This window comes from Cynocephalus volans, chromosome 2 (genome assembly GCF_027409185.1).
Source record: "Cynocephalus volans isolate mCynVol1 chromosome 2, mCynVol1.pri, whole genome shotgun sequence".
Classification (NCBI taxonomy): Eukaryota; Metazoa; Chordata; class Mammalia; order Dermoptera; family Cynocephalidae; genus Cynocephalus; species Cynocephalus volans.
The window spans coordinates 52,025,456-52,046,713 of NC_084461.1; the positions used below are offsets into that span (position 1 = coordinate 52,025,456).

At 37.1% G+C, this 21,258-nt stretch overlaps 1 protein-coding gene across 1 annotated transcript in view; it reads left to right on the forward strand.

Annotated features, from left to right (window-relative positions):
• The window catches only part of ZSWIM6 (zinc finger SWIM-type containing 6), a 211,800-nt gene extending 192,008 nt beyond the window's left edge, over window positions 1-19,792 (forward strand). Inside the window, exons 6-14 of the mRNA XM_063086876.1 lie at window positions 1,818-1,994; window positions 2,268-2,414; window positions 5,707-5,853; window positions 7,204-7,464; window positions 11,155-11,290; window positions 14,774-14,931; window positions 15,575-15,738; window positions 17,372-17,453; window positions 18,930-19,792. Coding sequence (XP_062942946.1) covers window positions 1,818-1,994; window positions 2,268-2,414; window positions 5,707-5,853; window positions 7,204-7,464; window positions 11,155-11,290; window positions 14,774-14,931; window positions 15,575-15,738; window positions 17,372-17,453; window positions 18,930-19,792 — 2,135 coding nt within the window. The remainder of the gene's footprint in view (window positions 1-1,817; window positions 1,995-2,267; window positions 2,415-5,706; window positions 5,854-7,203; window positions 7,465-11,154; window positions 11,291-14,773; window positions 14,932-15,574; window positions 15,739-17,371; window positions 17,454-18,929) is intronic.
• Window positions 19,793-21,258: the final 1,466 nt, after the last annotated feature.

Here is a 21,258-nt window from a genome sequence, read left to right on the forward strand (position 1 = left end):
TAGTTTAAAATTCTGTTTCTATGATTTGAGCTAAACTAAATGAAATGACGCCACCTAAAAATATGAGGATACTTCAAAGAGTTCATGGAAAGATTTGTATCATCTTTCAAATCTATTTTTTCACAAACTTTTTGAGGTACCCTTATACTTACATGAGACTTGGACTTTGGAACATTTGATCAATGGATTATGAGAGGTCATGGAACCAGTTTCTTACTGGGTAGGGGTATATTCTGCTCAGCGCAAATTCCTAATAGGTTCAAAAGGCCCTTAAATGTAGGGCCCTCCCTTCCCATTTGCAGTGTGTATATCTTTCTACTACTAGCAAGGAGTCTGGGCAGGAGCCTTAACAGATGCATCATTATTTATGCCTATCAAGTTATCTATCATCCATGGATTTTGATATGTCTGCCATTCAGATACAGATATCTAAGTTGACCTGAGATGAAGCTGAAGTAATGTCTGTCTGTGTAAGACCTGTCAAAAGCCTTTCACAGCAGCTGAGTTAGCTGAATTTGTAGTAAGGATACCTGTGTTTTGATCTTGACTGCCACTCTCTGGCAGTGTGACCTTGGCAAGTCACTTTACTTCCTTTGCTTTTCATTTCCATCGGTAGAATAAAGGGATTGGACTAGATGAGTTCTATAATCTCTTCTCTGTTCAGTTGCTCTTTGATTTTTGTGTTTTCCCTTTATGTCTGTGCTCAGCCAAAGGTCCAGGGACAGAGAGATGAAACCTTATCAATTAAGGAAGTTCCAGATTTTGTTTCTCATTTAGTTAATCTTCAGAACAGTGAGGAGTTATACTTGAGTTCTAAGTTAAGTACACATAAATAAAAATAGTTTGTTACCAGGATTTTCAGTTGAGGCTTGCTAAGGTTTGTGCCACAGTTGAAGGTAAGTTTGGAGTGGAGACTAAAGGGATGGGAGTGTAGGTAGAATTTGAGTCATATTATCATTAGGAATTGAATATCTCAAGATTTGGGGTGAGAATATCCTTTATTCCCCAAACATTTCTTTTCTCCGTCAGGTCCTGAAACTTGAACCCTCTTCGGAGTGTATGCTTCTGCTCTTTTGTGATGCCCCAGCATACACTATGCTGGGGACATCACACCAGTCATGGAACCTGCCCAGGAGTCAGGAGGCAGCCTGTAGGGGCAAGGTAAGTGCACTGGTTTGTTTTGTAGCTATGTTGTGTGGCTTTGTGAAATGTTAAATATATGCATTTATGCCCTTTGGGATATAAAGTGGCATTTAATCGTTATATCCCAAGAAGCATAATAGTTTTAATTGTGCAAAACCGCACAATATAGTTAAAAAATACAACCAAAAGCACAACCCTTATGCATACCTTTAAAAGGCTGACTGCATCTTCCTGAAAGGTTCCATGGCTGGTGTTGCATCTCTTGCATAGTGTTTGTGAGAGCTGTTGATCCCATCAGGGGCAGCCCACCACAGCACCTCAGAAGTGGGGAGCAGTGAGTTTTTATGTGATTCTTGTGCCGAGTGCCTCTTTTGAGTGTATTTGGCATGGAAACTCAACTTGACAGTTCTTTTTGCAGGATGCCTTTAACCTTAGCTTTAATGGCTGCAGAATGTTTGTGTTTGATAAAACAAGTGAGTGAATGGTGGCTCTTTGGGCTGACTTGTCTCCTACTACTTGAGATGTGAGAATATTCACCCTTCACCCTTACGCTTAGGGGGTGCAGGACAATGTGTGTGGGTGTGTTCATGAACATCTGGCCACAGAATGGTATGACTGATTTATTCACATGTGAATAATAGCTGACACGGCTTTCTGAATTGTGGAAAAAACAGATTCATCGAACAGGCCACATCGGACGGTGTTCACCCGAGCCATTGAGGCATGCGATCTCCACTGGCAGGATAGCCACTTGCAGCACATTATCAGCAGTGACCTATACACCAACTACTGTTACCATGACGACACTGAAAACTCCCTCTTTGACTCCCGTGGGTGGCCCCTCTGGCATGGTAAGTGGCCAAACCGGAAAGACATTTCCATGACTTACTTCTTTGTTTAGTTTCTATAGCATTATTGGAGTGGGAGGTGGAGGATTGAGGGATTCAATGGGAGATGGATGAATGCTTGGCAGTAGGAACTGAGTTTTTCATTCAAATCCAAGTTCAGAAATGGTTTCTCATATCTTTTTAATAGTATTTTGGGAGAAACATCTTACTATTAAATCCTGTTTTTATAGATACATCTGACAGTGGCAACTTTACCCCCTTGACTTTCTGTTTTAGAACATGTTCCTACAGCCTGTGCAAGAGTGGACGCATTACGTTCTCATGGGTACCCCAGAGAAGCACTGAGACTAGCAATAGCTATTGTTAACACGTTAAGACGACAGCAACAGAAACAGTTGGAAATGTTCCGAACTCAAAAAAAAGGTGAATGTGAAGGAGTTTGTTTCCATTGGAATGGGATTCTTGGTGATGACATCACTAGGTTTTGTGTTCTTCTTGGAGAGATGGCTTTTAAAACAAGAGCCATAGAAATGGCTTTACTCACCACTTATTTAAAAATATTTAATAGCTAATCTGTGAGAAATTTTAAGCATTTTTTTCTTGGTGTAATGTTATAAGAAAAGATTTTTACAAAAATCTCTTAGGTTAGTTAATTTTTTTAAGGGGAGGTTTTTTTTGTTTGAGTAACTATTAAGTGTGTCTGAATTATGTAAAATGAAAGTTAGCCAAAGACCTTAATTTGTGAAAGTGCACTTTAATTCTAACAGTAAGGGCTCTGGGGTAGACTACCTTTGCTTAAATCCCAGCTTTCGGTTGCAGCTGGGCGACCTTAGGCAATTACTTAAACTCTCTGTGATTTCAATTCCTCTCCTGTGGAATGGGGCTCAGTAGAGGACTTTCTTCTTAGAGTTGTTGAGAACATTAAACTAGTGGATTCCTGTAAAGCACTTAAAGCAAGGCCTGGCACGATGTGTAAGCACTCTAAAACTTTTTAGCTGTAATAATTTGTACCTCAGGACATATTATTTATTTAAAGTGACCAGAACAGAACTCCTGGATTTTTCAAGTTCTGTAGATGACATTTGATGAGCTGTCAACTGACAGACACACTTAACTTGTCTTTATCTCAGTTTATTAATCTTTTAAATTTTGAATAAGTGTTACTGAGTAATAGTAATTGCGAAGGGTTGTATCCCATGCATACAGCCCTTCTCAGATGAAGAAATGTACACAGTATGCTTTCTATAATTAATTCATGCATGTCTTATTCCTTCTGTACATATAAATTTTATTTTTATATTTCTCGGTTTTTTGGGGGTTTTTTTGGTGGCTGGCCAGTAAGGAGATCCAAACCTGTGACCTTGGTGTTGTAACACCAAGTGAGCTAACTGGCCGGCCTTATTTTTATATTTCTTTGGGGGTTTGTTTTGTTTTTCACCATGTAATTTTATTTTTTCTTGAGAGACAGTTTTAGTTGCTGTTCGGCTTTTTTGGGGCGGGGGGGGAGGTTGTTTTTGTTTTTAATCTTAAGGATACGTACACCTGAAGTATAAGCAAAAGTTATTGAAATAGGCTGGAGGATGGAGCAAGTGTTTGTAGTAACTTCTAATGGCCTCTATATTTGAGGTATTATGAGTGTTAACTAATACTATCATTTATACAGTGGAAAAAATTCCAAAGTTACAATTTGAACTAAAGAAAAAGTGTGAAGCTCAGGTGGGATTGGAATGTAATCATTCCAATATAATCCCTGATAATAATTACTTTGTCCAGTTCTTTATATTCTTTATATCATTACTGGTGTTTGCAAAATATATTGCTAGGCCATTTGCAAATTTTTTCTGAAATCCTTCTTCCCCCACAAACACACAAAATCTATGGCCAAAGGTGTTTACCTCTGAATAGTATATAGGAGAATATTCAGGCTAAAAGAAAATGGAGCACTTCTTATACTGCAAAAAGAGAGCTAGCTCGTGATGATCATCTGATTTTTGAAAAAATCATATATTTTACTGAGAAATGTTGGTTTTAAAATTTTGTTTAGTAAAAATGTTGTAACATCTAAGAAATGTAAAGTGTAAAAATGGTAGTTCTTTTAGGGAACTTAGAGTGCACATTAAGTTAGACTCCTTTGATTGTCTTTGATATAATTCTGTAGCCTAGGTCCAGGCCATTCTTAAACCCATTTATCTTTTATCTTACAAGCAATGACGATTTTTATTTCAGACTATTCTTAAGTATTGCTAGGATTACATATCTATACTTTTATATTTTCCTACTTTTTGTTGTTACTGTTTGTCCATATTTAAAGAGTAGGCTTTTCATAGCCATTAGAAGTCCAAAGCGCCATAACAGTTACTTGTTATGGGCCAAGATTAGGAAGTGCAATACCTTGTACATTTTCAATACTATTTGGCGTGACGTTTTAGCTAGCCTTTTGACTCTGGAAAAAACCATACTCCTTTTTTCATTCATTTCTCCCATTTTGTCAGTTTCCATCACTTGACAATAGATTTGTTTTTGTATAAGCACAACACTCCCTTAACCATATACATAGTTTTTTTGGTTCACCAAACATATATATTTGGTTGTTCCCAAGAGTAATGCTCATATTTTTTTTTGTGCTGGTTATGCATGTGAAAGCCAGTAATGGAAACTGAAGGGAAGGACCTTTTTAAGGTATCTAAGACCTGACTTAAATTTTAATATATTGTGCCAAGCTATTTTTCACTTTTTTGTACAGATAGATAGTTCATAGTTTAAAACCAGAAAACTTTTGAAGGAACATTGGGGATTCGTGGAATGGCTCTTTAGCTGTTTACAAGCTTATTTTTTTCTTGTATATTTTATATTGTATATAGATTTTATAATATTTTTCTTTAGGAAGGAGCTACTATTATTACTTTAGTAAACATTTAGATGTAAAATATTGCACTATATACAACAATGGAATATATGTTAAAACATTTGCAGCTTTTTTCCTCAGTGCTCCGTAATTTAACTCAAAAGTGCTAACATTCTGTGAAGAAAATGAAAAGGATATGTTTCATCCAAATTATATGTTATCTTCTGCTGTTGTTCCCTTTTGTGGCAAAGATCCTCTTTTAAATGGCTTATGGATCCACAATAAGGAAGACTTTCTTTCATAAGGTGATAGGGGGTAATTTAACAATATTTGCATGGGACTCCAAGTCCAACCCAGGCTACAGCTGCCCTCAGGTCCTCAATTTAGATGATCCAGTGAATGCTGACTCTGAGACGTATCTTCTTAATATAGTTAGAGTTTTCCAATTGATTATTCCAGGGGACTTCTTAGTCCTCTCTTAATGCCACTCCTAGGGAAGTGGGAGGAGTTGTTCCTAGCTTCTCAGAAGAAAATTTGGAATTGATTATTCTCCATACATGGTTTAATAGTGTAAGTAGTCATGTTAACTTCGTACCCTGGACACATGAATTACATAGATGTTAGGGAGCTGTCCTGGGAATTTAGAACCATTTGTATTGATTTACAGATGAACCTTTAGAAGTGAAAATAGTTCACAAGTTGGGGATTATGATCTTTTGATTGGTTTTTTAATTGAAGGGGAATTTCCAACTGAATTCAGTACCAATTTGTAAGGATGCTGCTATTAAATGGTAAAGCCTCTCTTCCACCTACTTTTCTCCCTTTATCTCCCTTCTACTGCCCATCTCTCAATTCCCTTTTCTTACACAGAGCTACCCCATAAAAGCATAACCTCAATAACCAATCTGGAAGGCTGGGTTGGACATCCTCTGGACCCCGTGGGCACTCTCTTCAGTAGCCTTATGGAAGCCTGCCACATTGATGATGAAAACTTCTCTGGGTTCTCAGATTTTACAGGTAAAGCCACTGACATTTGTCTCATGTGCTTTTCTTTTTCAAAACTCTGACTGGCATTAGTCATTGTTTTTCTTACAGTATGTTTTATGAATCCATATAGTTAACAGTACCTGTGGTTAGCAAGAGAGCAAGGAAATGGATACTCTCATGCTTTTCAGGCAGGCTTCTGCAAACTGGGAAGTCTTAGAGTTGACATACTTAAAGTTGGAAACATATGTCAAGAACCTTAAAAATATTTACTCTCTTCTAACTGGTGATTCTGCATCTAAGAATTTGTCTACATTTATGACAATTTTCTGGCATAAAGATATAAAATAAGGATGTGCATCATAGCATTTAGAACTAGAAAATTTAGTTTAGTTGCTTTTTAAATTAGTCTTTACGTTAAAAGTGATTTGTCACTTAAATATTTTAGTCTACTTTGAGGGAAGTATTAAATGGCCACTTAAAACTGTTCTATGTCACACATTCCTTTAAAGCAGTGTTTTGAGATTATTCTTTGGCCCCTTGAGACTTAGAATTAAAAATATATATTTTTTAATTTTTCTAATTTTTGAGGGATGCCTCAAAAGACTGCCTATGGGCAGTGGGCAGAGGGAAGGAAGAGAGTAAAGACTGTCCTCTTTGTTGCTTCCATGGTTGGGTGTGCTCACACGGTTAATTATCTTGCCCCTTCATAATTGCTGTTGTATGGTGGTTGCTTTCATGGATTATGGGTGACCTGTACTCCTTGAGCAGGGTGAAAGGTATGAGTCTGAATTTGTTTTTCTTGGGAATTTGATGGTTGAAGTTTGTTCTAATTTTTAATAGAAGCACCTTAAAAGAGACAAAAGAATGCTCAAAGAATCATTCCTCTTGTGATAAGTGATGACTCTTGGATAACAAAAATGACTTTGGAGTTGGGTTACATATGTTGTGTTCTCTACTGTTTTTATTATGAATTGTAATAAAAGTATGGAATTTTTTTTTAATTCCAGGCTTTAAAAAATATTAACCTTTGCAGTCATCATGTACTTTTACAATTGTTCAATAAAAAAACTTTTTTCACTCCTTGAGTATTCTTAGTATCATATCTTTTTAGATGTATAGTTTTCTTTGGTGATTCATTTTCAAAGGGAAAAAATATTTGTAATGCTCTATCTCCCAAAACATATACATTTTATCATTCATGATCATTTTAAAAAGATATGGAAAACCAGGTACTTCAACCTAATAAACATGTTTTCTGGCTTTCTCAGAATTAAGTCAATAATTCATTTACCTAGTACTGGGTAGAAAAAATATGTATACCTTTCAGAGTACCTGCAAAAGTAATTTCTGAACTCCAGTTTCTTTTGTGGCATTTTACAGAGAATATGGGACAGTGCAAGTCTCTGGAATACCAGCACCTACCTGCACACAAATTCTTAGAAGAAGGGGAATCCTATTTAACGCTGGCTGTGGAGGTAGCCCTAATAGGGCTGGGACAGCAGCGTATCATGCCTGATGGGCTGTACACACAAGAGAAAGTTTGCCGGAATGAAGAGCAGCTCATTTCTAAACTTCAGGAAATTGAATTGGATGATACACTGGTGAAAATTTTTCGCAAGCAAGCAGTCTTCCTATTAGAAGGTAGCTTGATAAAGAAGTTTTACACTTATTTAGCAAATTTGATTTAGGTGCCGATATTTCTTATGTTAAGAATACTCCCCGAATGCATTTGATATGGTAGTTACCCTGATTGATATGGTCACGTTCTAAAAAAAAAGTCACTGAATAAAAAAGTACAGATGTTTAGATTTGTATCATTGATTTAGATTGTCAAATAGAGTAGATAGCCTGATTGAAATCAGCCCAATTTAATGCCACAAGCTTTGAAAAGGACTGTTTTTATTTAGGCTGTGTTGTTGCTGAGATAAATGCAGTTTTGATATTTAGTGAGTTATAACTGGTAGCCATGTTCCTATTTGCTTGATCAATTAAATAATAAAATGGAAATTGGCATTCCTCTGAATTATTGGCTGTTACATGACAATTAGGTTTGAATATGTCATCCATACACTAACAAAGGACTGGAGGTTACAGGAGTGAATTTTCGCTGCACTGACTTCAGAGGATCGATTAGGCATAGATTCACCAAGGAAAAAGTTTCATAGAATCTCTAAGGCAAAGTCTAATTTTCTTCTTTTTATAAGGTCAAGATTTAAAGGGCCTAACAGATTTTGGCGGCACTGTTTTTCAGATTTCTTTTTTTCTCAAAAAGAGTAAATGTAATTAGTAAAGTTAGCCTAATCTTTTGTGCAAATTTAGGTGATGTTGATTGATACAGTTGCTTCTATCTCTCAAGTACTTGTATTATGGGATTCTCTGTGATTGATAGACTCTTGAAGTGTGGCATCTTCATTTTATATTCAGAACTGTTACAAATGGGGAAAGGATTTAAAGAAAATAGCCTTTCAAAACCACTTTTATTTGTCCAAAGCTAAAGATCTATTTGAAAGAAATTTTTTCTTTAAATATATTATACGTTTATATATTGTAGAAATGCATTTAAAACTTAAGATAAACCTTAATAGCGTGCTTAATTTTGTTAAAAAATTCCTAAAATTAATTTTTTTAAGTACTCAAGGTTTTTTTGTTGTTGTTGTTTTGTTTTGTTTTTGTTTTAAAGATAAAAAAATTCCATCTTGGTAAATTTGAAGAGTAATCTTGATTTTTTAATTGCTGTTTTCTTTCAGTTTCCTTCCATATAATTCCTGTTGATATAAACAGCATCATTAGCCACAAACATGTTTTTTACTGCTATCTGTCACTGGTTTTACTGACTTTTGACTTCCATTATGCTGAAGTTCAGGAAAAAGATGTTTGGTTTTCAAAGTTGATAGTATGTTATATCTATTATTTACCTTTTTAAATATGTCTCCATATTCATTATTCATGCATATTTTTGAACTGTCTTAGTTTTTGATTAGTCCATCCCTTCCATCAAATATTTTTATAAGAACTGTGCCTGAGAAGGAGCACTACTGACTCATTTCTGCCTCCTCCCCTTTCCTGGCCCTGTAAGCCCCACGAAGAGTGGGCAGTGCAGGACAGGAGGCAGTCCAAGGGGAAGTCAAGGGACCATTTCTATAAACTCCAGAAGACAGGAGCTTCATGATTGAGCTGACTATACTGGGACACCAAGTATAGTCATGCATGTACACTTTTTGCAAATTTCAGGAGCAAATTAGTTAGCAGACCCAGATATCTGAAAAATGGAAGTAGTAACTCTGTCTTATTGCTGAGTGTTAATCTGTCCTGGCCACAATTTTGGATGGATCACTTGGCATATTCAAAAAGCACCTTTGGGGAAATTTAATGCCAAATCTCAGTTTTTCATTATTCAGTACACTCAAATTCAGGGATTATGCTAATTATTAATCCACAGTAATTCTGTGATACCTGACTGGATGTTTTGCTTGTTGGAAGGTATCATAGCAAAGTGTTGATTAAGCATCTTTGCTTTCCCTTGATTGAACAAAAAGGTAACTTGGTGGTTTAAAGGGAAATGTTGAAAGGAAATGGAGGAGAAATGAAGCATATGAATAATCTGCAAATTTGCTGTAATTAGTTCTTAAGTAAAATAGAGTTAATGTCTTAGTCGGTATGGGCTGTCAAAACAAAATACTGCAGACTGGGATGGGTTAAACAACAGAAATTTATTTCTCACAGTTTTGGAGGTTGAAAGTCCAAGATCGGACACAGACACACGCACACATGCATGCGCGCACCCCTCCCCGCCCTTCTTATAAGGACGTTAATCCTGTTGGATCAGGACCCCACCCTTATGACCTCATTTAACTTTATTTTTATAAAGGCCCTATTTCCAAATACAGTCACATTGGGGTTTGGGGCTTCAATGTATGATTTTGACGGGGACACACATTTAGTTCATAATTGCTAGTAACTTAAATAATGTAGCCTTGTTATATGCACTAAAGGTGCAAGTACAATGCTTTCTCAGCTTTTAAAGAATATCGGACCACTAAAACATTTTTAAATGTCCGAAAGAAAAGAAAAAGGTTAATGGATTTGGTAAAATTAGAAATCTAGAATGGATTTTAGTTTGTCTAGGTGAAAAAATAAGTTTATGTAATTTTCAAAGTACTTAAATAATGAATAATTCAAAAATATTAACAAAGAAATTAAACAATTAAATTAAAAATGACCTCCATTAAAGTGATCTAGAAAATATCCCACCCAATCCAGTAACTCTTCTCATCATTTCTTCTAAACTGCATTTCTTGCATTCTAAACTCTTTGCCAGACTGATTTTTCTCGTGGAAAACAAATGTATTATTTCCTCTGAGAAGTAGTGTCATGGTTCATAATTCTAGAAATCATGAAACAGATATTACCCAAAGGTGACATGGAAACTAATTTATTAAACACTTTACAGTAACTAAACCTCACAGTACCTAAGTGCAGAGTGGTTGAACTAACCACTGTGGTTTCTTTTCAAAATTTATTTTAAAAGTCTGTGTTGCTCTTCTCAGAGCAGCGTTCAGGGAGCACACAAGGGAAGTTGGCTCTGCCACCGTACCTGTCAGAACTTACTAAGAAATGAATTTTGACAGCTTAAATGTAATTTTGCTTTTAAAATTGGCCTTCTGGAGCCCAAAGAGTAGTAGATTTCCAGTTACTTCAATTTTTTTCTTTTGCCTGTGGTGAGTATGAAATGTGTAACTATTCTTTTATCATTAATCACTCTCTGGAAATTAATACCTATTTCTGTTCATTAGGAGCAACCATGTGTAAAGTGTTTGTATTGAGAGTCATGATTCAGAATCCTTCCACACCTTATCCCTGAGGCGGAGTACCCTTTTCTGGAAACTTGCCATGTCTGTCCCACTAAGACTGCTTGGGTCCAGGGGCAGGTTACATCATTAAGCTGCAGAGTCATCTGTACATTTGCAAATCTGGATGCTCAGATGTCACACGTTCAGAGAGAATGTTTCTTAATTCAGTGAGCTTTTATGCTTCAGAGGGTTCCTTTCTCTGGGGCTCTTGTATTGTGAATGAGCTCTGTCCCTTAGTTCTCTGGTTCTCATTTTAGCTGTGGGACAGTGGGGATTGTTCATAAAGTGTAGTCTGTAATGGATACTATGCCCTATACAATCTTTTTTTGACTAAGAATTTTATTTTTTACTGTGTCATTTAGATTAAATTCTTAATTAGATTAGCTTGTATGAGTTATAGCTTTATGTAAAATGTTTTAAATATACTTTACAAGAAGTGTCATTTTTTAGAAATGTAAAATGCATATGCTCTCTCCCACAGCCGGACCATATAGTGGTTTAGGCGAAATAATCCATCGGGAGAGCGTTCCAATGCACACATTTGCCAAGTATCTCTTCACCTCTCTCCTACCTCATGATGCTGAATTGGCATACAAAATTGCACTGAGAGCAATGCGGTACGTATTCACAGCCCGGCTGGGCAGAGGCAACCCAGATTCCCCACTGGGAAAAATGGCTGTTGACTGACTCCTCATTCATTCATATTTCTTTTAGGCAGCAGAAAAGCTAAAGAAACTATTTATTTATGCTTCCTGGATTGTTGTGGAGGTGATTTGTGTTGGCTTGTTTTGCTTTTCTCTGAAAGTAAGGGAGGAATTGTGTCCTTGACTGTTGTCATACTTGTGCTCATTGTGACTTTTCCCTACTTTTTCTTGAAGCTAGAATGTAGAAAAAGTATAATTTTGTATCAAGTTTAATCACAAGAAAGCAACAGTTGAAACATTCCTAAATAATATATTGTTTGGAAAAAAATTAGAATTTTGAAACAGTGGTAAAGAATAGATATACTTGGCCGAATATAATTGACGGAGGCCTTTACACCTGCTGTGATCCCACATTCCATCAATAGTGCAGGAAGGCCTTTGTATCAGCAAGACACATCTGTGATCAACCAGAGGCTGAGAGAAGATGGGAATGTGTATCTCTTGTTGAAGGAATCACTATTAGAGGTCCTCCAGGATCTGCTCTCTCAGTTCTGACTGCTTTCATCTCCTCACATCAGTCCTTTTCAGTCATAACAATTAGGAATATGTTGTTCTCTGCCACTCGCCTTTTTATTTTCACATTCCTTTGTAAAGTTAATTCACCAAATAATTATTTTTATTACGAATTTGTTCAAGGTAAATAACTTTTTAATGCGTTCAGGATTATATTATTCAATCTTATTTGTAACCTGTTAAACTTTAAGGACCTAAAAGGAACCACTCACCTTTCTTGAAACATCAGCTTTTTCTTTTTCCTTTTTATAAAAAAAATTATGACACTCTTATGTTTCTAACAGAAAATATAGATTAGACACCATTATAGTCACATAAGACAAGCCATGTATAGACCTAAAAGCTTGAATGTGCTGAAGAATAGTTTGATCCCATAAGAAAGTTTTCATCAAAGATGCTATGTCTGTAATCAGTGTAGTAGATTCAAGAACAAATTACCAATGTCCCCAAAGTTACTCTGTTCTTAAAGAAAGTATTGATTGTAGCTTCTGTGTATCAGGAGGCCTCTTTTTCATGCAGTGGTGTGTGTGCATGTGTGTGTATATGTGTATATGTACACCTGTGTATCAGTGTATTTTAAGACTGATATGCTTTCTTTGGCAACATGAAATCTTACTAACCTATTAGAGAAATCTTATAAGTAATTTCTTCTCTGTTTTTAAAATATCAAAGAATAAATAAGTAACATAAGCAAAAGTCTCCCACCAAATTGCTTATTATCACTTGGTTTGTATTTTAGAGTACAATTGTATAATAAGTAGGTTTCTATTCCCATTTTTGGAAGCTGAAATAGAAGATATCTTATGAAGACAGATGCTCAGTTCTATACTTATTCAAATCCTAAGAATTCTACTCTTGTTGTGAAGGGAAGGATGTTAATGTTATGATGCCACCAGATGTTGTTGCTACTTCCACTGGTAAAGTTTAAGGGTAAAATAGCATAAGGTTTCTGTGTGATTCTGGCTTATGTAAAGGTATCTGCCAGGCAGAAAGGCTTGCTTTTCTAACACTCAGAAACTCATTTATATTTGCCCTTGGTCGATGCCAAAGCAGTTTCTTCATGGGGAGTACTAGCAGGGTACAGGGGAATTGTTTTCTACCTTTTCTACTGTACCTGCCACTACTGCTCCAGCCAAAAGCCTGCCATGGGAGGGAGGTAATGTGACGTACCAGAGCATTTCAAGGCAGCCAGGGGAACAGAAAGGAAAAGGGAGATATAGCTTCGTTGTTTCTTAGTCCTTCTGGAAAGGGGAGGCTTGAGGAAGGGCATCTTTAGCATTCATTTTCTCATCTTCCCAGGGATGTTGACTAGTTTTCTATATAGCAACTGTGGCAAGATCTGTGAATACAGGGACATTCTGAGCTTTTTAAAAAGCTAAATAACAATCCTGCCAATATTCTTATTACTTAATTGCCTACCTGCCTCCCTGTCTAATGCTAACATATCTTTGTACTTAGATAAAAGGAAAAGAGAGTAAGCCATTTGGCTTACCAAAGCAGTTGACTGACCCTCCTTGATCCTGCTGACTCCTCTTAGTCCTCAGTTCCTAACACTGGTGTACTTTAATGAAGGCTAGCGTTTTGATCATCATGAAAGAATTGTTTCAGTTGTAGCTACTCTCCTATCTCTTTGATACTTACATTTAGAAGAGATCACTAAGCATGTGTTTTATTTTTGAGAATAGTTTTTATATTTGTCAACATATTCTTTTAAAAATTTTTTTGGCAGCTGGCCAGTTTGGGGATCTGAACCCTTGACCTTAGTGTTATAACACCACACTCTAACCAACTGAGCTAACTGGCCAGCCCCTGTCAGCATGTTTTTAATCAATGACAGATTGATTGAAATCAGAAATCAAACTGAATTTATGCAGAACTGTCAAGGGACATACACTTAGATCATTTGCGTTCATCTCTAATGTGATTATTAAAACATATTCTAACTTTAAATTTTTTACATCATAAGGAATTATTTTTATGGAAAATATGAATGTATAGAAAGGAGATGATTTTTGTTTTACTTCCCCTCTGATTTCATGTTTTAGTAGGTAAAGCTTATTCATCTCAGCTATCCACTGATCCCTGACTTTTGTAATCTCACTCTTAAACATCCATTTCACTCTCGGTTTCTGTTTTTTTATTTTTTTAATGAATGATAAGATTCAAAAATACTAGGTAAACATTAAGACTTGTGTTTCAGAGTTCTTCAGTGTTACATAACTTAGTTTTCTGAATATTACAGTTTTTTGAGTGATGTCTGTATTTGTCTGTTTCTGTTGCTTACAACAAAATACTTGGAACCAGATAATTTTTAAGAAAACGAAATTTATTGCTTATTGCTTCATAGGATGGGAAGTCCAAAGTCTAGGGAACACATCTGGTGCCGGTCTTGGTGGTGGCAACAGTGACATAGGGATCTCACAAGGCAGAAAATGGCGGAGAAGAGAGAACTTCTCATGTTTTCTTCTTTTACAGCCCTCAGAACCATGCCCTTGACCACCATTTTTAATCCATTCACTAGGGCTTGGTCCTACAGTCTAATCACCTCTTCAAGGCCCCACTTTTCAATTACCACAGTAGGGTTTCCCACCCTCAACAGTTAAAGTGGGGATTTGAACTTCAATGAGGTTGGGGAAGGTATCCAATCTACAGCAATGCCAAAGAAAGGAAATCTTTTAGGTTTGCATGACAAGCAATTAACAAGGTGATTTTGGCATCCAGATAGCAGAATGTAGCCATACCAGCTCTTCCTGAACCAGGGGACTAAATGATTTCTCATAGCACCTACTCACTCCCCTGGCTTATGCTGGTCAATCCTTGTGGCTAAGGTAATAACTAGACAAGTAATAACTAGAGGCCACCTTCCTTATCTTCTCATTATAGGTTACTAGTATTGGAATCTACTGCTCCAACGGGAGACCTCACCCGCCCACACCACATTGCATCAGTTGTTCCCAACCGATACCCTCGTTGGTTCACTCTAAGCCACATTGAATCCCAGCAGTGTGAGCTGGCATCCACCATGCTAACTGCCGCCAAAGGTACTGTGTTATCCTGAGGCTTCATAATTGTTTCGTTAGTTTGCCTTATTTTCCCCCCCTAAAAGATCGTGTTTTCTATCAAATTCTCAATAGTGGTTTTAATGTCAGATAGGTTGTAAGGGATTCTTTTCTTCAGGTGTTAGCTTATGAGGGAAAACAGGTGCTACTCATTTGGGCCTGGCATTTTCCTCATTTACCTGCATCATTAAACTTGCTGCTGGCAGAGTTCCGGTTAGTTGCCATGCCAAGAAAATTGTAATGGTTGATATTCAGAATCAGATTAAAAAGTTCGATTACATCTTTTTTCCTCCCTGAAATATTCACCAAAAATACATAAGTAGGAACTAGGAAAGCTGTTTGCTATCTCATGTTGGTTTTGATTCATACACGCTTTTTAGTCATTGAGGGTGTGTCTTGATTTATCTTTTTTGTGAAGCCTGGATTCATAGACATTGCAGTAACTATCAGACACTTAGTTGTTACATCTGTGCCATCTGTGAACATGTCAGGTAAATTAACTTGTGCTTTATGTTTTCTTTCCTTTTTTTCCTCTCTTTATGTGTGCGTGGTTGTGTGGTTTTTGTTTGTTTTGCTTTGCTTTGCTTTGATTTGGTTTGGTTTGGTTTTCCCTTGTTCATTGCAGGCGATGTTCGGAGGCTGGAAACAGTATTAGAATCCATCCAGAAAAACATTCACTCCTCATCACATATCTTCAAGCTTGCCCAAGATGCATTTAAAATAGCAACTCTCATGGACAGTTTGCCAGACATCACTCTTTTGAAAGTGTCTCTGGAGCTGGGCCTGCAGGTACATGACTGGTGGTCTTTCCTGGGGCACCAAGGACTGCTAAGTAAAGGCACCTCTTAGGGTTGTTTTTATTTGTTTGTTTGGATTTTTTAGTGCAGAATGACTCTTTGGAGCACAAATCTGTTTCACTTCAGGAGAGCACTGTATTTCAGAGCTGTTGTCTTTCCCAGCTGAACCAGACTGCTGTCTGAGGTGCAGGGACTGTACATTTAGAAGCCTTATTTGTGTCTTTCAATTAAAAAAATCATTTTCTGAATTACAGCCTTAACATCAGTGTTTCTCCTTTGAATGAAATGGAGAATTATTATTGCTAGCAAGAGACTAAAATAAAGCTAGCATGTATAATAAAGATTGAATTGTTAGGGTTAAATTTTTAGAGGAAGTATGAATTTTTATTGGTGTTCACATTTTCATAATATATGGGCAGTTCTAGCTCCTTTTTATAACCCTGAGAAAATTAGGTAAAGGAGAGTGATTGGGCCAGGGTCCAGTTTCAGATTTCGGCAAGCCATAATACCAAGAATATTTTGAGTTAGTCATGCAGATAGATGTTTGCTTCCTTATAGTTTCTGAACAGAGTGATGTGTAAACCAGGAACTGAAAATTTGTTTCTGCTTTTCTCATGGAATCTCTATTAACATTAAATTAACATTTGCTTTTTTTTCCCATTAAAAAGCAGCGAATGAAATTTAGACCCTAATTACCAAAATGTGGGGAATAGAATGTCCTGAATAGATGATTAATCTGGTTTTCTAGTTATGGATTCTCCCTTACAGTGATTAATAAAATTTAAAGAAATGGATCACAGGAAGATGTACTTATCACTGTAACATACAGTTGTACATAAGAAAAGGGTATAGGAGATTGCTTTTAAACTATACAACAATAGTTTAGAAGTTTCTTTTTAAAAATTAATTGTTTTTATTTGGCTTATTTTTCTTATTTGCCTCATCTTAAAGGTATGATGAAGAAAGAATTATAATATGAGCTTTTTGGTTATTTAGAATTCTGGGTAAATGGCAGAATAGTGAGAGCTTACTCCACAGTTCATTCTTTGTAGAACTTAAGAAGGAATCCCACAAGGTCTTCCTAAGGCTTTAAGAGTGTTATATCCCTCTATGATTTGAATCTTAAAGAATGGGGGAAGTAGGAAGAGGTGGTGATAAGTTGATCTTGGGACAAAATCTGATCACTAATGATGCCAAAGACGATTTCTTTCCAGAGACCTGGGGTTACCTTCATAGTCACCAGAAAAGAATAGCTAGAGATAGAAGGGATAATTAAAATGATTATATTAAAATACTTCTTTGCCAACAGAAAGTTTCTAGTTAGAATGGATCCATAAGGATCCTCAGAAATCAAACTATGGAATGCTACTCTGTGGAGGAGAAGAGGGCATGGACGGTATGTAATGTTCTAGTCCAGCTCTCTTTTATTTTGCAGATGACAAAAGAGATTGAGTGACTTGCCCAGGATGCCACATCTGGTCAGTGGGCCCACCAGGAGTAGGACGTAGGGGAGCCATGGGCAAATCCAAATTCATGTGTAGAGCTTTGCTCTAAATGATGCTTTTCATCCTCCATTGACAACTTAGGATAATTTTCCAAAACATTTTGTTATCCTGCCTTTATAGGTTATGCGAATGACACTGTCAACCTTAAATTGGCGACGGCGGGAGATGGTGAGGTGGCTGGTAACATGTGCTACTGAAGTCGGTAGGTAAACTCTGGAGGAGAAGCTTTCCCAGGTTCCTCCTGGTAGGATTTAACTTGCCATTTACATATACAAAAAGTTTCACTCTTTTACCTTGACTTTTCCAAGGCTTCTGCTACTTCTAGCAACCAACAAGGACTCCCCTCCCCCTGCCCGCCCCTGCCCACACACTTGCACTGTTCATCTTCCAGACTATCACATTTGTGGAGCTCCAGCTTCTTGTTTAAAATGGAGTAATAAGTCAGTGAGTAAATACTTTTTATTCATTTTATGTAAAGTTACCTAATTGCACTGAGGTTTTTTATCATCATCTGAGGGCCATACATCAGAATATCCAGCAGAGAAATGGTGACCATTGGGTATGTTTTTGGTGAGCTTCTAGGTGTATGAGAAATTGTAGCTGGTCATAAGAAGATCCTCTGGTTGCTCATAAGCTACAGTTTGTGAGGCCCTTCAACAAACTGTTTTCTCTCTGCGGCAGTAGATCAGTACTAAAGAAAACTGAACATTCCCAGCAACAATGCCAACACAAAAATGGTAACTGTTTTAAATAAATGTTGGTTAAACTGTTTTTCTTTCTTCCTATTTACATCAGAAAAGTATATACACCTCTTGCTAAGAAGACACTGCCTTCTCAGTGTTTAGATACTGACACAGCAGATACTGTAAAATCATTCTTATTATTTTTCTTTTATTAATGTGTAATGATTTGTTATGGAAAAAGGGAACTTCATCTCAATATAAAAACTATGTTTAGATTATTAAAGTTATGCTCTAGGGAAGCAGCACAAGATAATACCAGTTTGAGAACTGCCACACAACTCTTCTACACTGCACCAAGATATATACCTAATTGCTGTTGAGATTTAGTACCTTCTTTTCACGTCATTCACTTTTAGGATTTTCTTACATGTGAGGCATATTGTGTCTGTGTACTTAAAATATTTAAAGACCTTGTCAGCCATTTCCAACATCTGAGCCATCTGTAGGTCTGCTTCTGTTGACTTTTTTCTTCTTGATTGTGGGTCACATTTTCCTGCTTTTTTGTTTGTCTTAAAATTTTGTTTTGTGTATACTTTAAACTTAGACAAACACACACACACACCCCATGTAAAGTTCCTATTCTGGTGAGTTTTTCTGCCTCAAATTCTATAGTGGATAACTGACAGAAGGCCCCTGTGAACTAGAACTCATTAGCAAAAGGCCATTGTCTAAAATGGCGAACAGCACAGTACGAATACCAGCTACTGAGCTATCATAGGATGTTCATGTTCCTTTCAGGCATTCCACTGAATAACAGTTCATAATAACCTTATTCTAAAAGGTTGCTCTCAGGCCCATTACCCTACAGGATTCTCTGGCCCAGCTCATTTCCTGTGATGGTTCACAATGTTAGCATTGATTATAAAAATGGAAATAAGGTAAGACCTCTGGCCAGGCTCCTTGTCAGTAATAGGGCTTGTTTGTGTTCCTTGCAGGTGTTTATGCCCTGGACAGCATCATGCAGAGCTGGTTTACACTCTTTACTCCCACCGAGGCCACAAGTATAGTTGCAACTACCGTGATGTCCAACAGCACCATTGTCCGCCTCCACTTGGACTGCCACCAGCAGGAAAAGCTGGCCAGCAGTGCCCGGACACTCGCATTGCAGTGTGCCATGAAGGACCCACAGAACTGTGCCCTCTCTGCGCTAACCCTTTGTGAAAAGGATCACATAGCTTTTGAGACGGCGTACCAAATTGTTCTCGATGCTGCTACGACCGGCATGAGCTACACACAGCTCTTTACGATAGCACGGTACATGGAGCACCGCGGGTACCCCATGAGGGCCTACAAGCTGGCCACCCTGGCCATGACCCATCTCAACCTGAGCTATAATCAGGACACACACCCTGCCATTAATGATGTTTTGTGGGCCTGTGCGCTTAGCCACTCCCTTGGTAAAAATGAGCTTGCAGCTATAATACCTCTGGTGGTCAAGAGTGTCAAATGTGCAACGGTACTGTCAGACATTTTGCGCAGGTGCACTCTGACCACTCCTGGCATGGTGGGACTTCATGGAAGGAGGAACTCTGGTAAGCTCATGTCACTGGACAAAGCCCCCTTGAGGCAACTCTTGGATGCCACGATTGGGGCCTACATCAATACCACGCACTCACGGCTCACACACATCAGTCCTCGGCACTATAGTGAATTTATAGAGTTCCTCAGCAAGGCCCGAGAGACCTTCTTAATGGCGCATGATGGACACATTCAGTTTACACAGTTTATTGACAACCTGAAACAAATCTACAAAGGCAAAAAGAAACTGATGATGTTGGTTCGGGAGAGGTTTGGTTGATAGAACTTGTATGAATGGGGTTGGGGGTGGGGATGGGAGGGGTGGTTTGTTTTTACTTGAGCCTGCCTTTGTACCCTTTTTAACTTAAAGAACAGAGCCACACCGGTATTATATGTGTATAGTTATATTGCGTTTGCAGACTAATTGTCACGTTGTGAAAGTTTGTATGTTTTTAATTTTTTTCCCTTTTTATTTCTTTCCTTATATTTTATTATTTTTTTAATTATTTTTTTTTTTTTTTGGTTTTGTATGAGAGAGAGGTTAAAAAGGTTTGGTTTACACTGAGTATATGTTGTCAAGTGGCAAAAGTCCACATAGCTCTCCTGTTTTCTGTATACGTTCACAGCCTCAAAAAAATAATTGAAATGGCTTTAAAAACCAAACAGAACACCTCCATCCTGTGATAAGTACCTCGAATGGATTCAGCTTTACTCCTTTGTAACTCATCTTTACATTTTCAGCATATTTAAATAAACCAACAAAATGAAATACTAATAGTGAAAAGGCTGACCCACGTGGCTTTGCAGTGCTGTTCGTCCAGAAGCATGGCACACAATGCTTGTGCATGTGGAAACTTAGCGACTGTCAACATACATTCTCAGGGATTTATCCAAAAAAATTAAAAAAAAAAGAATGAGAGCATTTATTGTACTGTATATATATTATAGTATATGTCTGAATATTGAAAATATAACATTAACTAATTTATAAAAAAATATTCTATGTAATGCAAAATACTTGAAGCTGCAGTAGCTTGGTTTTAAACAAAAACAAAAAAAAACTGAGAGAAAACCTATCAGATGGACTAAAAGTGCGCCTTGCTTCAGGGTTGGCTCAGGTGGTGAACTTCATGCTGGGCATCTATGCAGAGCCACCTTTTGGATTGCATGGTTGGACTGAGATCTATTGGGAGAAATTATATATGTATATATATTTATACAACTTATGTATACATATATATATGTATACACACAGACACACACACACCACCACCAACAACCACTACACCACACATGCTTGTAACAGGCACTAGAAAAAAGAGGGACAACAGAATACACAGCCAGAGCAGCAAGCCTTAGCATTAAGAATATACAGTATGCCGGAACTGGGGTTCGTGCCTCCTAGCCTAGGAAACTTAAAAGAAATATCCTTTTGACACAAAACGCAAAATGTTTTCCAAAACAATTGACATGATACATTACGCCTTTGCAGTGAGCTAATAATAAGCTAACCTTTGTGCACAAATAACATTATATATATTATATATCTATTCTGCATAGGTATTTTGACTTTGTGCAGGACAAAAAGTTGTGTAGGTATGACTGTTCTACTTTCCAGTTTTTTTTTTTTTTAATATATTTTATTTTCTCTAGAATTATTCAAACAAAAGCAGCCTTCTATCTTGCCTTGTCTTAATGCTTTAAAATAACCAAACTGGAGATCTAACTACCAAACTGTTCATTATA